Source organism: Lissotriton vulgaris, chromosome 11 (genome assembly GCF_964263255.1).
Source record: "Lissotriton vulgaris chromosome 11, aLisVul1.2, whole genome shotgun sequence".
Taxonomy (NCBI): domain Eukaryota; kingdom Metazoa; phylum Chordata; class Amphibia; order Caudata; family Salamandridae; genus Lissotriton; species Lissotriton vulgaris.
This window is the reverse complement of record NC_141699.1, coordinates 209,205,814-209,224,383: the sequence shown is the minus strand read 5'-3', so window position 1 is coordinate 209,224,383 and position 18,570 is coordinate 209,205,814. Positions and strand designations below refer to the sequence as shown.

At 43.2% G+C, this 18,570-nt stretch overlaps 1 protein-coding gene across 3 annotated transcripts in view; it reads left to right on the top strand.

The window, feature by feature from the left end:
• TRPV4 (transient receptor potential cation channel subfamily V member 4) overlaps nucleotides 1-18,570 on the top strand; it is a 619,663-nt gene that overhangs the window by 594,665 nt on the left and 6,428 nt on the right. For all 3 annotated transcript variants that reach the window (XM_086943119.1, XM_086943118.1, XM_086943117.1), the window contains exons 13-15: nucleotides 2,083-2,399; nucleotides 6,356-6,483; nucleotides 18,193-18,314. In XM_086943119.1, the coding sequence (XP_086799245.1) occupies nucleotides 2,083-2,399; nucleotides 6,356-6,483; nucleotides 18,193-18,314 (567 nt within the window). The remainder of the gene's footprint in view (nucleotides 1-2,082; nucleotides 2,400-6,355; nucleotides 6,484-18,192; nucleotides 18,315-18,570) is intronic.

The window sequence follows — 18,570 nt, the reverse complement described above, 5'->3', positions numbered from 1 at the left end:
ACCGTGGCTGTGATTTAGAAGAAGTGTGGGGGTGTGCCAACAAAAAATCTTCTAGCTCTCTGCCTTGCCATGTGGAGTCGGGAAAGAAGTCTTCCCACAACATCCATGCTGGCGACTGGGTCAGAATTAAGAATCCGGTCATTGTCAAGAAAGGTTTCTCAAAGTTTCTTGAATCCCAACAGGTTGTTGATGTTCGCAAAAATGCTGTCAAACTGTCTAACGGGAATTGGTGGAGCACTTCTCGGGTTGCCAAAGACCCCTCCCGTGCAACTGCTCCTCCATCTAATTTAAATGTTGGCAATGGCTCTGTGGAAGATTCAGATGCTAATTTCAGTAGTTGTTTAAGGAAAAGTTCTAGGGCAATTGTTAAGCCTAACAGATATCGTGATTTCATCTGATTTACTTTTCCTTATTGTTTCCTTTGTTCTTTAATTTGTTTTTTTTGTAAAAGGGGGGAGGTGTGTGGTGATCTGTATTGCTGTGATGTCACTGATTAGATTCCTATGTACTGAACATTCCTCCCCGGTGTTCCCTGTTTCGGCGGTTGCTGCTGCTCTGCCTTTCCCTCAAGCTGGACGGCTCTTTTATCCTGAATAAACCTCCTGCTGCTGTAACCTGCTTCCGCCTCATCTTTACAGAGCATTGGCAAATACAATTGCATTTTGCCTGCTTAGCGTGCATGCGTCCATGTGTCTTAGTGGGGCTATGCCCCAATGGAAGCACCGCGCCTGGCAGGAAGTGTTTTGGTGTCATACATAAAGAGTGGTGTGTTGCAGTGCTCATGTTGTTGTAGATGTCATCAAAGTTATGCATGGAGCGGATAGTAGAAGAGTAAAAGATAGCAGGGCATGTGGACGTGCCTACCCCCCTACTCAGTGCAAAAGGCTCAGGTTCTTGGCTGGGTTTGAACAACAGAGGAGCAGTCCACTGGAATGCACTGAATCACAAGCAGCCAGGTAACAGCTCTGTGACTGAGGCCAACCTCTAGGCATCCGTTCTAAATTATCAGAAGAACACACCCAGAGGCGACATCGAAACAGTCCACAAGAATGCAGATCCTACCCTAGAGGAGACACAAATATCTGTTGTGGATTCAGTTTACAGTGTTGTAAGTGAAAACAAATTAAAACGCTTTATCTATGAGAAAAGGATTTCACAGAGGTTTCTTTTGCACTAATTATTTGAGCACGGAATTCAGCCTGAAAAATGGAAAAAAGAGCATTTGTGAGCTGACTCCACTGTAGGAACTCGACTTTGAATGGCAGCACAGGTGGAAACAAACGACGGACACCCGTGAAACGAAACTGAACGAACCTTGAAAACAACATTAGAATGTAAGGATATTGTGTGTCAAGGGAAGGAGAGAAAGGTAGAGGAAAGGCGTTAAACATTCTTTCTGCAGCAAATCAGTATGCAGAACCCTCCGGCAGAGATTAAAAAACAATGATAGAAAAACACTAAAGTTCCTTAATAGCAGTTTTTTGCTGTGAGGAAATACAAAACATTTTGACCTAAGGGGGTAACTTGATTAATTGTCATTTAAGTAGCATGACGTCATGTTGTGGAGCAATTATAGATGTTACCATTTACTAGGTTCACTCGAGAATATAAGCCACCGATATTGAACGTTAAAAGAAGTTGGGTGATGAGGATTAAAAATGGCTGCCAATTTAAAAGGTGGAGGGGGAGGTCAGCCGTGACAAGACACTGTGGGAGATTTAATGGGCCGTTGCAGATCAAAATTGAATGAATGGAGAGTGGAGATGATGGGGCAGTCCAGGAGTCCCCCATGCCCATTGCATACAACTTGCAACATGAGAAGGGTGGAGGCAGGAGAAATGGCGCTATGCAATGCAAGGGCTGGGGAAACACATTTAAACTTGGGTATCTCTTACTGAAGCAAAAACAAAACTGTAAAAAAATGCACAAAATAAAAATATATATATTTGACTCAAACTCAATACTGGGACTACAAAAATTATTTAATCCTTCCAGATTTAATTGACTAAAGTAGATTGCAATAAATGCGGACCTTTTAATCATATGCAGGCAGTAACTGAACGTTTTTCTTGTTTTCCACAGCTTTAGTGTCTTTGCTGAACCCTTGCCCCAGCTCACACAACTGCACCGAAAACTCCACAAACTGCACAATCCCCGAATACCCCTCCTGTCGGGACAGTAGCACCTTCAGCAAATTCCTGCTAGACCTCTTCAAGCTAACCATCGGCATGGGCGACCTGGAGATGATCAACAGTGCCAAGTACCCCGCGGTCTTCATCATTCTACTGGTGACCTACATCATCCTGACGTTTGTGCTGTTGCTCAACATGTTAATCGCTCTGATGGGGGAAACTGTTGGGCAGGTGTCAAAGGAGAGCAAACAGATCTGGAAATTGCAGGTAATTCACCATATGTAACAATAGTTTCTAATTTACACGTACGTGCCTAGTTTGACCTATTTCTGTCCGGCGACAACAAACAGGAAAACCATAGTGAGACAGGCTGCGGTTCTCTGGTTAAGAGGGGAAACAAAAACTCCCTTCTCATCATGTTGCAACTCAGCTGCTTTATCACTGATGAGTCTCATAGGATTGACTTTGCCCGTCGTGCTCTTCTTTTGCATAAGAATTTATTAAGACGCCTTTCCCTTATAGGTCTCTGTGTGTCTTGTGTGAGCATGTGGGGACAGGCTCGGTCCAAATAGCTTGGCCTAAGCTTGTCCGAATTAGTTAACCAATATCTTTGTGAGGACTGGTGCATCAGTAGGACTGGCCCCGTAGTGTGTTTAAGTAATTTTGAGCATGAGTATCAAAAAACTAAAAGTGCAGTTATAATTGTCTCGGTCCGTTTTATAGCCTACCCTCCTATTAACCCCTTTATTTTATTTTATTTATTTTAATTTCTTCTATAGCGCAGGAATCAATCCCGTAAGGGTATCTCCGCGCTTTGCCAGCTGAGGGATTGTCAGATAGAGCAGCCTGGGAAGTTATATGGATAGAAATGCTTCTTGGTAGAGAAGGGCTTTTAATGCCTTTCTGAAGGATAGGTGATTCACTGCGGCGGCTATTCCGCCGCAGTGCTAAGGGGGCGGGGCGGCTGCGCGGCGGCCGCATGCTGGTGACGGAACCGCTCCGTCACCAGCGTCGGTTGACCTGTGCTTGTGACGGAGCGGTTCCGTCATGGCCCGCCCCGCTGAATAGAACGCTCAGCGCAGGCGCGAAATTCGCGCTGCACAGGCGCGCCGAGCGGGCCATGACGGAACCGCTCCGTCATCAGCACAGCTCACCCGTAGCTGGTGACGGAGCGGTTCCGTCATCAGCACTTAAGGGGTTAAAGCACACGTTGAGTTAGAATAGTAAATACACACTTCATTAAAGTCAATGGCTGGTCCTCATAACGATAGGTATGGTATGTTATGCTAGGGTATGTGTGTGCGTGCGCGCACACCTTTTTTTATTTACACTTTTTTTTGCCGATTCTTGCGCTGATCTTGTGGCATCATTATTGACGTAGGCATCATGGAAATCATCATTTACATTGACGGAATTGGCAATTTGTGTTTGATCCAAATAACACTCATCAAAACCAGGAGGAGCACCGATTGAGCTATGCACGCTCTGAGTACTGGTCCATTGCAGAAGCTGTACACACTGGTGACAGAAGAGAGTTTAGCAATTGTACTTGCAATCCTGCTTTCCCTACTGTACCCCACCGCACCTTATACCTCCCTAGCGGAGGGTCAAGCTCATTGGTTCCATAAGTACTAGTGTGCGTGGCTGCACAGAATTATAAAAAGAAGCAGATGTCTCAAGAAGGCTACGGCTACTCATGCCGTGCCTGTATGGTCTTTCCCAAGTTGATATGGGACTTTTCACACATTTTAAGGCAGCGGATGTCTTGTCCATATACTTTGAATCGGGGGATCCGCAGAGTTACAAAAGATGCACTTGCCTTCCATAATTGTGATAGAAGCACTGCATTGACTCCCTCGTAGAATGAGAAGAGTAAAGGATGTTAACTCAATATTGAATTTGCAAGGAGGAGATTGAAGGGAAGGTGACGAGTGGGCAGAAGGTTTCAAGCATTTACTAACCGTGGAGCCAAGGTGGCTTCTTTCACACATCATTGCAGTGTAGTCAGTGAAATTATGCACTTTGTATTTGTAACTGCAGAAAAATGATATTAAAGTGCTCGACTATAATTTTTTATTCAGTGGATATGAGTAAGTTTGAAATGACATGGTAGAATACTGTTTGACTGTAAATTGACGTTCAAACAACATACCGTCCTATCGGTTCTAATCCATATTACTTTAGCTAGTTTATTGCCATTGTAGAAAAGAATTTTCATCCCAATCCTAGATACTTTAAATTTTCTTGAATGCGAAAAGAAGCCGAAGGTATTTTACCGCAGAACCTTCCATGTTCAACCATTAGCTGATTAGCTTTTTAATTTCAGGTAAGTTACATCCATGGCCATAACCCTGTTGAATCTCACTTTCTACTGACCTGGATAAAGAAAAGCAGATCTTCATCACTGAATCTGTTGCTATCAACCAGTTGCTGAAGTTGGTCAGCACCAAAAGAATTTTGGAAGACTACAAAATAGTGTGGCAACGGCTGAGAACATTTTAACAAAGTTTGGGCACTCTGGCATGAGAAAGGGAGAAAACCTGTATTATCCAGGTGATCAATATTCCATGCATTTATATTATGGGTATCGGAGCATGTTTGTTCACAATGTAATTTCTTTGGTTTAGAGGAAGGATGGCAGTCAAACTACGGTTTGTATATGCGACTAAGCAAATAATAATCACGCGAAAGTGAATTGTGCAAATGTTTATCCAGTGTCATCTTTAATGCATAAACTCATAGTGTATTTCTGTGCAGAAAGTTCCAATTGGATGCTGATCGAGTGGCCTGGAAAAATGGGTTACTATAGATCCAAAACTCTTTATTAATGCCAACACTCTTCACCATCAGCTGAAAGGTCAGAGTGGTATAGTCCTAAATTTGATCACTGTGTGGTATTCTGTATGTGGGTTCACATGGTGGGAATTGGAGACGGCCTAGCGTCTAAAGCTTTTTAGAATTCCCTATGATTGTTCTCTAAGATAGAAGTGGTTTGCAAGATGTCACTATGATGTATTAGGAATCTTCTTGGCCAGGCTTTGGTATAAGAGGGATTGCTTTTAAAGATCTGTTTTGTATGCAAATTTGTCATGGATGTGTGTTTATAAAATTGTAAAGTCTAATGGTAGCAATAAAGATGTTTCGATATGACAACTACTTTCATCATCGAAAACGACAATCATGACGTGTAAAGGGATTAATGTGGTTAAAAAAAACATATTTTTTTGCTGAAATGAATGAAATGTTAGTAAAATGTCATAACTCCAGTGCAACGGGCAGCTGTCTTCAATTTGCAAAGGTTACCTGGCCGCCTTTCGGCTGTTAATCCGACGGTGTTGATACCTCCGATTCTTGACTGGGAAAGGAATTGTGTCTGCATAGATAATAAAAACCATCCTGGACAGAAATAATGAATCCTTCTTTTTTATCAAAATATTTAGTTTTACTGTTCCTGCAAGTTCATGTTTAAAACCACAGACAAGAGATATTTTTACAAGAGCACACAGAGCTCTGAAAAATCCCAACCCTTTTCTATTTTTAAGGTATCAAGACTCATCTGTAATGTGCCTTCCAGTGAGATATTTTCATAACTGATGTGCAGCGTGGAACACTGTTCTGCAGGGCTGTTTCTTAATTTAAAGAGGCACTTCTAGATATCCCTAGTGCGATCATAGGCTGAAGAGCAGGGCACGATCTAAAATTTAACTGAAATGAACAGATTAAAAGGGGTTTATTCTCTACACTGCATTTGTTTTACACAAACGATGACACTGTGGTAGGTAGAGGCAACAGTATTGCTGAAATGACGTTAATGTTCTAATTCATAAGGCAAATGAATTGTTGATGAATATTATTTTGGACAGAATCTGCTGAAGGCGGCAAGTATTTTGTTGTATTGTAGGGACCTTTTATGTATCTTAATTGTGTGTAAAAATGCCATAATGTCTGTAAACCGGGCCACAAAATGTGCAGCCTAATTTGCCTATAATTGTATCACACGCAGCACAATTTAGCTTTTTGTTGTATAATTTGCCTTTTCTGTATAATTTATTCAACCATGTTGCATAATTTGGCCCTCTTCTGCCATGTAATTACAGTGTCACCCAGCCCATCCTAATGGATTTTACCATTTTCATAGAAAATCCATTCTAGTGTGTGGGTGGTCTAGTGCGCCATCTTGGTCTTTCGTGTTGATGTGTTCATGGGTACTTTCATATCCACAGTGGGCCACCACCATTTTGGACATCGAGCGGTCCTTCCCCGTGTTCATACGAAGAGCCTTCCGCTCAGGCGAAATCGTCACCGTGGGGAAAAATTCAGATGGCACCCCGGACCGCAGATGGTGCTTCAGGTACAGTTGAAGAAAATTATCTTTTTTTTTTTAAATGCCATTTGATAAGTAATTAAACGAGAAGCGGGGGGAAGCCTTTTGTGTCACAAAATGGGTTGTGTTCACTGAGGATGCCCCTTCAATTAATGCGCTCACAGACACAAAACTCTCTGCAGTTTTCATAGTTTCAAAATGCATTATAGTTGATTGGTTCCCAGGGCAGCCATGATAAGTGCTTAGAGGGCACAGCGGAACTGCATACTAATTTGCATATTAATGAAGTCACAAGTAATACAGGGGGCACAGCATGAAATACCAGATGGTATTTAGGCCTCCTAGTAAATATGAAAGACAGGCAGTGCCTACCAATTATGACAGCGTTTCGTGGAATATCTGTTATTGATTCATAATTAGGCCTCATTAGACCACATGCCTTTTTCTCTAATGCGGATCTGCTGAATTCCTTTTGTCATTTATATGCCTGGCTGAATAGTTGGCTGTCTGTGAATAGAATGTGTGTCAACACTACCGCTTAGACTTAAGTACGCGGGTCATCTTATTACATGCAGTTCTTCTCGTGAATGTAATTTGCCAGACTGAAGAACAAATCTGTTGGAAACCTGGAGCCTCGAGAGTTATCAAGTGCTTTTGAGATGTCGTCGTTATGAAGACGGCGGGCAGCCTCGAGTGGAACAAAAGGAAGTGGCCCTTTTCTTCCCAGGCCTGGTGTTCAACATTCTGAAAGCCTGTCAAAACCTTGCTGCGGTACATTTCTTTTCATCGCTTGCAACATCCAGAGGTAGGTGGGAGGACGACAGTCACGGTGGTCTTAAAGGCGCATGGTCGCCATCCTGACGACCTTGTTGACCTCAATTAATGGTGTGGACACACGGGTAGGCGAGACACTAGTGTAGAATTTGCAGGGGTGCTCGAGGCGCCCCAGTGCCGATGTGAGTCATTAGGCACCCCAACACGGCACCTGATTCTTGAGTCACTAGGGTCAGGCTGGAAGATGATCTGGCGCTCCTCGTGGGGGGTGTGGCGTTGATTTTCTCCCAGACATGGCTAAGACGATAGCAGTGTTGATTGCTGTAAAAAGGAGAAAAAAGGTCTCTCCTTCTTATCGGGGAACCCATCTGTAAAAAACACATAATGTGGCACATTGCCTGGTGTGTTCATGCCTGCACTAACCTTATTTGACACTATTTTACTACAGGAGTTCTTGCTTGTCGTGAATGGATAATGGTGGCTTTTGTGAGGGAGGATATTCCCTGGGCCTAGGTTTACAGAGTAGTGGGGGGCAAAGAAGATAGGGGTGTGTTGCACAGTAATCCGAGCTACCGTTAACAGTTTTGTGGAGGGATTAATGTAAGACTTTGCTTAGAAATTTTAAGATGTTGAGATTAAATCAGCCCCATGACGAACAAGCAATGGCAAAGCCCGTAGGTCTCGCCTTTAAACGATATTAGCTGTCCTTTTGGCTTTGCCAATCTTAATAATCAACAGCATCCACAACAAGAAACAATGCTATTATGCATCACCATCAAGACAAAATAGCATTGACCAACTCAAAAGGTTGTCTGTATCCTAAATCTGAAACGATTCTTCAATGCTTGGCAAATTTGTGCATGTGGATGGGTCAGTGGGTTAATGTATGAATGAGGCAATGGTGTGAGTTTGTGGATGGACAAATAGGGTGACTGACTAAGTGCATAGTTAATTAATAGGTGAGTTAGTGAATCAAAGGATAAATGGGTGAGTGCATTGATGAATGGTTTAATGACACCAATTTTACAGCTTAAGACTGAAACCGCAGTAGTGATCATGTTGCAAATAGGCCAAGAATTACCACCATCATGACAATGTAAACATTATCACAGGCTTTAGTACACAATATGTCAAGAATTGCTGCCATTATGCCAGTGGAAGCAATATGCATGAGTGGATAACGTTGTGCCAAATGTCCATATTGTGTCAATAATTTCACTCATTATACGTCATCATACTTGTCTCATCACTCAGTGATCCGAACTACATTTCTCGATAATCCATAGCACATGATTACATTTGTCCCATCAGTCAATAGTGCTTGGTGCATGCCAACTGCGCATTTTAACTAATAACCGTCAAGGTGTCTTCACCTTTCCATAGCTTAGTAAGAATACTGGGTAAACATTGTTCCCTTCTTATGGCAAAGGACAGAGTTTGGATGTGGATAGCAAATTGAATATTTCCCTCAGTAGCACAATAGTGTGTGACTATTATTGAGGTTTGGTGTCGCTCACCTTTATTCTCCCCACCAAAGGCTTCGTGTCAACCGAGCGACAAAGCATTAGGAATAAAAACACAGAATAGAGGATGCAGTGTTGAGGAAAAGCAGGTTATTTCTAAATCCTTTTTTGAGAAGATCCTCAATAGGTATTAGAAAGATTTATTTGTTGCAGGTCGGTGCAGTGAGCCCAGTTCTCAGGAGTACGCCAACAAACAGTGGTCATGTGTGCACCAAGGTACCTTGCCCCGGTTAAACAAAAAAGATTGCACATTGCACTAAAAGGATGGGTAGCACTCTTTTTGCAAAAATGCAGTGTGCAATGCCTTAAAGTAAACAACGATATCAGATGCCCTTAGTAGATTTAAAGTGATATTTGTGAAGAGCCGCCGGGATTTTTTCTTTTATAACTGGTTCAGATACACTATTCTGTAGCCCAGGAAGCAGATTGTTTAGCCCTGGCCTATCTCTTCCAATGAAGAGGAAGGGCATGTTTTTCCTTAGCCACTAGAGGGGGCTTTGAGAATCAATGCCAAATGAGGAAGGGATACAGCACTGGTCCCTTTATTAGGACTCCTGGCAGCAACAACTCTCTTACCGCAGTGGCATTATTCTAAAATAAATTGCAGTGGGATGGACACGGTTCACACAATAAAGCCTGTGTGAACGTGAAAAGCAAACAATCACACAATTACTGCAGGCTGCCAGGCGCTCTGATTGTCAAATGGCTGCCTAGCAGCAGGGAAGCCCCTGGGCTCTCTGTATGTAAACTGAGCAGGTCGTTCGGTTGATCACGCGGGAAGATATTACACAAGAGCTGCATGAATATAGTCATCTCGACCAGGCAAAGGGAGCCACAGAGGCCATGGGAGTGGGGGAATCAGTAGACGACCTGTGCAGTCAATATGAAGAGTACCGGGGGCATGTAGGGGGGAGCAGCACCTTGATGGGGGAGATTGAGAAAACAGAAGCACCCCCAGGAAGTGCAGAAACAAAAAAAAAAAGTAGTTCACTGATGTCAGTTGGGGAAGGATACAAGCTAGCCAATGAAAATAATGGTGAAGAGTCTCTGTTCCAGGACAGGGACAAGCAGAAGAAGGGAAAGGTAAGCCGGCGAATAAGAAGCTAGCAAAATAGAGTGATAATGAAGCAACCAATGGTAACCAATGGACGGGCTCTAAGCCCATGTTAAGTTTTTGGTAAGCCCACAGTAAGTCTTCCACAAGCAGACCGCTTCTGCTGTCCCAGGAAAGATCTAAAACTTAAAATCGGAAGTCAGTACTTAGGACATACCATATTTTTTCTTCAGTTTAGTATAGCGAGAGCTTGACCCGAAGGTTTCCGAGCGCTTTACGTAAGCACCAGTTGTGTTACAAATGGACACCTTCATTTTGGTAGGCACGTAGAGGTTAAGTGATTCACCCAGAATCACAGGATGCTGATTCTTCTCATCTAACTTGTTCACGTCAGAATTATAAATAGAAGATAACACAGCAAATGAGATTTGTAATATTCCTGAACTTAGCAGAATGAATGGAACTATGAAGTAAAATGATGGGGAAAATTGACTTCCGCTGTTTTAAGAACATCCTAAGGTTCTAAAGCCATAAGTCAAAATTTAAACAAAATGCATTATTAGGAATTATTTAGATTTTCTGGCACATGTTTTATTTATTTCTAATCTTATGGACTTGATAACACCAACAATGTGCTTTTCGGCGACACTGCCAGAGGCAACATCAGCTTTATTATTCTTTTCAAGATGAAACATTGACTCACGGGGGCCTCAGTGTAGAGCACTCTAGACCGCTCTTGTGCCTCACATCTGCCTCACATCATCTTATATCCTGGAAGGGATAAGGCTATTACTGCCTTGTATCACAGTAGTGCCTATGCTGTTCATAATCAGGAACCCGCTCCACCGATGCACTTCTGTCTCAAATGCCACATTATGCATAGGAGACATATGGTTATCACACTTTAATTTTAATAATGCAAATGCATTCTCATAAATCTTTTTAAAATGTTTTAGCCAAGAATTTCAAATTATCACCGCAACCCACTTTTGTATCGCTGGGTGACTATCTTTAAGTGGATTTTAATCCATTCCACGATGGCCACCCGAGTGTGCAGCAATTATCCTGGAATAGTTTTTCTTTAAGATAGAAACAAGCATTTTAATATAACACCTGCATTCAAATGCAGCAGACATCTTCGATGAGATGTTCTCTTGTTTAAGGTGAACATTCAGAGATGTCCACTGTGTATTTGCACATGCGAAGGGCATCTGTGTTTTTTTTCTTCCTGGTTTGCAGTGGCCATCTGGAAAATGCATTGGGAAAGTCTGTAGGTATCACAGGTGAGAGGGATTCGCAATGGCAATGCTGGTTCACTGAATCATTGTACTTTTAGTTCCAATACACATCGGCCCCAAGTTCTGAAACGGTAGCTTATCTGATTAGCTATGTATATGAAATGGATTGCTGAGTAACTGCATTATCCTCCTTGGAAACTTATAAAATGTGCATGCCAGGGAACTATAACTTGCCAGGATTTTGGCTGATGTAGAGACTGCTAAGATTACTACTCCTTGAAAATAGTGTTTTCTAGTGCATATATGTATATCAGTGTAATCTGTTCCCCTTTTGGCTATGAACACTAATATCTCATTTTGTTATGTTTCTTGTTCTGTTCAAAGAAGGGGTAGTGGGGTCCTCCAGTTTGTACAGTTCACATCTTATCAAGCCTGCTCACATAAGCACTAAGGTGTGATCTGAAGAATGTTGAGGGCTCACCATATATGGGAAACATCAGCAGACATCATGTTGTCAGACTCAGAAATACCACAAGTCAGACGCTTTAGGAGGTCAGGATTACACACTGCACTTTCTCCGAGATTGAGGAAATGGATTTCTAGGTTCTAAAATTGCCAATGAGAACCACGCCACATTGCCTATGAAGACGAAGACACCATAGACGGGGAGGTAGTTATAATGTACATGATCAATAAAACCAGCAACAGGAGGTTATTACAATTGGAATGCATGCTTAAAATTCCAGGCCACAGAACTCTAATTCTTATTGACATGTTGACAACCGTAAATGTGATGTCCTATGAACAGTTATCTCAGGTGACAAACGTGAACAAAGCTACTAATTTGAGGGGTCAATACACATCTATTGGGTAAGTCAACACCTCTCACTCAAAAAAAGGGGTGTTCTCCGTCGCCATTCATCACAACCTCCATTAGGTTGAAAATATGGATGGTGCACCAAAATTAGAAGTCCAGAAACTTGCAATATTGTCAAAACTAAATCCTTTATTGGTTTGATCTTAAAACGGCCTCAGCCAACGCGTTTCGTTCCTTGCAGAACTTCATCAGGGCTTAAAAGTCTCTTGAAGATCCCATGAGATGTACGTAAGGTGGATGTGAGAAGCGTCTAAGTACGGCTGGGTCACGTTCTGAACGGGATAAAGTAAAAGTATAGAAATCTGAGGTGATATCTAAGGGTCGAATATATGTAGACAGCAAATATAGGCGATCAGGTGTCTCCAGACTCACGATAGATTCAAAGCGCAAGTGTCGTTGTTCATCTATAAACAAAAAATGTAATGCTCTGTCATATAAGCCTTGAGCCACGACCAGTGTCACTGTCGTTTAGCTTTGAGTGAGTGCACAAAAGGGAAGCAGAGCGTATATAACCCCGGACAGCGTGGGAATGAACTATCTCCTGTCTACATTCATCTCCCCTGATCGTGACGCAAAGGTACCCAAGAGTCGACCTGTCTGCACCATTAGGTCACCCCTAAAGTTTTTGTACTAAATACTCCTTTCTTCAAAAACTCTTTTAAGCTTACAGATGAAGGATGAGCTCAAGATGAGTCTTCCTCCCCAGTTACTGATGACCATCTACGTGGTCTTGACTTTGATCTTTACATGCCGTTTTCCATCAAAAGACTCATGGAACAGACACCCCTCCGGTGGATTCAGATTCTATCCCTGAACAGGCCAGCTATTCACTGACCCAAGTTAATGAATCCCGTAGCTATGATCCCCAGCCCTACAATAACGTAGGACCAAACATTTGTTTACAGCCACCCTCTAAAGAATCTTTGTTATCAGGTTTGAAAACGTGTCTCGGTTTGGTTTGTAAGGTCCAAGAAAGGAGAGGGATCCCCTTCCGCTTAGTTCAGCCTTCTCCTGACTTGAACTCACCCACCATGGTACGTTCTTAACAATTTTAATGCATCGATAAAAGCACTCACAGTGGCGGCTCGTGTGCAGCCAGATGCAGTCTATCACCAAGGAGTCTGTCATTTATTTTTAGTGTGTATGTGCATCCCTGACTGTGCATGACCCCAGCATAACCCTAAGACAGAGGTCTTCAAACTTTTTGATGCCGAGACCCCCTTGTAAAACCTTTTTAGGCGTAAGGACCCCCTTCCGACAAAAGATTCTAGAAACTGGTACTCCTCATCATAAACAACTATCGACAACCATAAAAGCGGCTGTTAGACCTCATCACATCCATCCATCCATCATTCATCCACCCACACTTCCACACATCCATCCATCCTTCATCCATCCACCCTTTCATCCTTCCATCCATACATCCATCCTTCATCCATCCATTCTTTCATCCTTCCATCCATACATCCATCCTTTACCTATCCACCCGTCCCTCCACACACCCACCTTTTCAAGCATCCATCCATCCATCATTCATCCATGAAACCTTTTATCCATCCATACATCCATCATCCATCCACCCTTTTATCCTTCCATCCATACACCCATCCTTTACCTATCCACCCGTCCATCCATCCACCCATCATTCTTCCACCCATCATTCTTCCACCCATCATTCTTCCACCCACCTTTTCACACATCCATCCATCATTCATCCATGCAACCTTTTATCCATCCATCCATCCATCCATCCTTTCATCCTTCCATCCATACATCCATCCTTTACCTATCCACTCGTCCATCCACCCGCCCATCCACACACCCACCTTTTCACACATCCATCCATCCATCATTCATCCATGAAACCTTTTATCCATTCATACATCTATCATCCATCCACCCTTTCATCCTTCCATCCATACATCCATCCTTTACCTATCCACTCGTCCATCCATCCACCCATCATTCTTCCACCCACCTTTTCACACATCCATCCATCATTCATCCATGCAACCTTTTATCCATCCATCCATCCATACATCCATCCTTCATCCATCCACCTTTTCATCCTTCCATTCATCCTTCATCCATCCACCCTTTCATTATTCCATCCATTTATCCATCCACCCTTTCATCCATACATCCATCCTTCATCCACCCACCCTTTCATCCATCCATCCACCCACCCATCCATCATTCATCCCCCACCTTTTCACACATCCATCCATCCATCATTCATCCATGCAACCTTTTATCCATCCATACATCCATCTTTCATCCATCCACCCTTTCATCCTTCCATCCATACATCCATCCTTCATCCATCCGCCCTCACTTTCACCCTTCCATCCTTCCATCCATCCTACATCCATCCATCCTAACATCCATCCATTCACCCATCACTCATCCACCCACCTTTTCAAAAATCCATCCATCATTAATCCATGCAACCTTTTATCCATCCATACATCCATCCCTCATCCAAACTACCCTTTCATCCTTCCATCCACCCTTTCATCTTTACATCCATCCACTCATCATTCATCCACCCACCTTTTCACACATTCGTCCACCCTTTCATCCTTCCATCCGTCCATCCATACAGCCCCTTTCATCCATCCATACATCCTTCATCCGTCCACCCTTTCATCCATCCATCCACCCATCATTCATTCACACACCTTGTCTGTGCATCTCTCATGGGGGGTCAGTATCTCTCTGCTTCCTTTTTCTTCCTCTCTCATGGCAGGGCATCCCTGTGCCTCCCTGCTTGAGGGGGGGGGGGTGACAGCCAGCTGTGAAAACATCTCACCATGAAGAACAGACTCTCAGCCACATTTCTCCTGCACAGGCGCCAGGTATGAGGGCTTGTGGGACTTGAACCAATGATTGTAATGTCCTTCTGCTGTTTACTGTGTATTTGTAAAGCGCTCTGATACCTACTAAACTAGTGTTATGTAAAACGTTAAAAGTAAAAATAAACCCACAGCTAAGTCCATTGAACTCAAAGGGCTACAGCCTCCTCCCCCAGCCCCCCCCCCCAGCTCGTGTATGTCAGCCCGGCTGAAACAGCTTGGGCACACACAAAGGCACACCAGAGTACTATCACAGGTCTTTAAAAGACCTTTACTTGTTAATGAGGCTTTGATGTGTTTCACACCTCGGTGTGAATTAGGCGGCCTCCGCCGTGAGCACCCTCTATCAGCCTGACGCCAGGAACTGCACTCTGGCAGAATCTGCGACCCCCTTCCCAGGACTCCACGACCCCCCTGGGGGTCGCGCCCCATAGATTGAAGACCTCTGCCCTAAGAGGTGTAAATGACTTGTATTGTGGCATACTTATATAGCGCAACCTGTCACCACCAAGGGCATCCTGGCGCTTTGACCCGTACTTGTATAGCACCCATTGTGCAAAAGGTGCACAAATACTTTATGCATACATTTTCAGTAGCTTGTGAGTTTTGATATTTCTCGTCTGTGCATCTCCTTCCTGTTCTCATCTTGAAGATGCTTTATTAATTGAGGTGACAGCTGTTCTTTACAAACTATTTCCAGGTGTACATTAGGTCCCCAGGCAAGTGTAAGTAGTTTATTTCCAATTGCACCTACCAGCCTCATTAGGATGGATGGAGCTAGGAGCAGGGTGTAGTTCAAGTGTCACATACCGATTAGTGGTGACAGTAATGGAATAACAGTACCAAATATGGGTGTAGGCAATTGAAGAACTATGGAACTCTACGGAACACTCCATGGCAATTGCTCAAAAAGAGCAGGCACACAGATTGGGTCCAGTAATCCTTAATTAGGGGTTGCATAACTGTGGGTGAAAATCAAAGGAACAATCACATTGTGGATCCTTTTTTTGCGGACATGGTCAATGTCAAAAACTCAATCACTCAGGGACACCTTTTTCACAGACATCTTCCAACATTATATGTTGTACAGGATAATAGGGTCAAGCTTTCACCTAAAGCTTTTAAGCTATTTCTGTTGCCAGGCTCCCTAGGCTATCCTATCACCTACTCCTTTCCTCATCTGTAATTGAGATTACCCACTCCCTAGGGAAATGGCAACTGTTTTAGGAACAAACTGGTGTAATTCTTTCTGTCATGGTGCAGGAAGGACCCTTAAATATGCCAATTCCAGAGGACTAATATGAGGAATGCGTTGACAGCGACTGCCGTATATAGGACCGGTAGGCTGGTATCTTGTATGTCATCAGAATGTGGAGTACCGGGGAGAGTTCGGATAAAGCCCTGGAGATCATCCTGTTTTCCAACCCACCAACAATGTCAAAGAGACTCATTTATCTGCAGGTTAAAGATACCTACAGGACTGATAAATGTATTGGTGTCCTCCATGTCTTAGTCACATACAGATCTCTGCTCAGGTCCTTCTTGCAGAGTCACCAGCCAGGTCCAGGGCCACCTCATCTCCAAAATGAAGAAGGAAAAAAACAACCTAAGAATTTACCACCAGCTAGTGCCACCTCCCCAGCTCTTTGAACCGTAACCAGGTCCTGTCACATTCTGCTGCAACCCCTCCCAGGTAGGCCTTCCTCAGGTGTGCATTTCACGGGACTTTGAGCGCTCACCACACTGGAGGCAATGTGTCACTCCAGTACTCTTAGTCTCAGCATTCAACCAGTTCCCTCCTTCTCAAGCAGACTTCACACAACACCATCCATTCACCTGACCATTCACCTTCTCACCTGGCACATTAGAAGTCAGGCCCTTGCCACAAATACCTTCAGACCCGCCTCCTTTGCTAAGGGATATATGTCAGTTCTCCTGTTCACATCAGGCTGTGCACAACACTGCCACCTAAGGGGCCAAGAGGTATATGCACCAAACACACATTGACTGCTCTCTCATTCTGTCAGGCGGGAGACCCACATGTACCATTCTGCTTGTCCTGATGTTAGTGTGGCCAACCCGTATATTATGTACCACTTTTCTGATACTACTCTTGCACCTATTTTACACCTCTTGAGACATCTTAATGCCTGCACACATTAAACAATTGCTTGTTATATGTAATCCTAACCTTTGCTTAATTTGTAAAAAAAAAGTGTCCGGTGCTACAGGTGTCACCGATGGCGAATACAAATACTGGATAGGCTTGATTCCACCTGATGCCTCTTCCATCCACCAAGAGACACTCCCTGCCCCTTTATCTGAATCTTGCAAGTTCTTTTTAATCTCGGGTGTGTCGATTTGTTACTGTTTTTCCATCTTTGTTTTCCTCTTTCTTCCCCTTTTGTGTTTTTGTCTCTCTTGGTCCAGAGGCAAGTCCAAATGGGGAAAAATAAAGTCCGCAAAATGCGTTCCTGCGAACCCCGCCTGCAACCACCGGCTCAAATTAAGCACTGGTCCTAGCCTACTCTCATGTAGACGTGTCATAGACCTATTTAAGAACAAGAAGTATTAAAATGATCAGCTCAACTATCAGCCTCTGTCAATCACTGCTACTTGCTTTACTTATGACTTTTCCAGGTGCAGTTGTAATTGTGCTATGAAAAAATGGTGCGTATGCCAATTTCAACCTTCGTTTATAACAAAGTTTCACATCAAAGTAGCACTTTCTTACAATGTCTCGTGCCATATATCTGTTGTTTTGCATCTCCAATTGTAATTGCTGCAAGTATATCCCAGCTCAAACAACATCCCATCGTTGTTTTATTATGATTGGGTTTCAAAAGTTGGGTACTCGCCAAATAATGTTGAATTCTGCTGAGTGTTTCACTCCTGCTGATAGGTTTAGAAAACTTCTAAAACTACATTTCTAATATTTGAAAACACTTAGCGATCTTTTACACGCCCTGGCACGACCTGGCAGGTAAGTAACTCCAGAGCATCTACCGGCATACTGAATGGCAGTTTCTTTTTACATTTTTTAATTTAACTATTTTTGTTCTCATAAGGGTGGACTCGGATGTATGCAACCTGTTTTGCATGCTTCCTTAGACATGCATTGTTGAGAATCACTGTAGCCTCTAATATAGCTGACGAGGTGTAACTCCTAAGAGATATCCTATGCAGGAGATGCTTTTGGATATTTTAAAGATGTCCACTGTGGAGGGTGGAGTTGGTGTTGTGCTGGGATGTTATATCGCATAGACGGGCTTGGATTAAGACTGGCTCTTGACTCTTGTGTGTGTGTGCATAACGGGTACTTCTACATAACACCCACCTGTGTCCTTGTATTACCTTGCTTTTATACCTTGAAGTGTAACATATTGATTAAGTAATTCCTCCTTGTGTCTCTCAGGGTAGATGAGGTGAACTGGTCACACTGGAATCAGAATCTGGGGATCATTAACGAGGATCCTGGAAAGAACGAGACCTATCAGTATTACGGTATCTCGCAGACCGTGGGCCGTCTGAGGAGAGGTATGATTGGCTGAGAGCATCATGTGATCATTCTGCAGCTTCTGGCCATGTGCTTAATTTCTGAAGATGTCCACCTGTTATCGCAACTGTACAACATACGTCAGTCATAACTATGTTAGTTGTTTCAAGAGATTGAGACATCCCATGTTCAGCTATGCAATATTATTGTTAAGATGCTTCAATGTCGAAGCCGATAAGTAATCTCACTATGATTTAATTGACAGGTTCAAGTTACAAGATTAGAATTTGTTTGAAA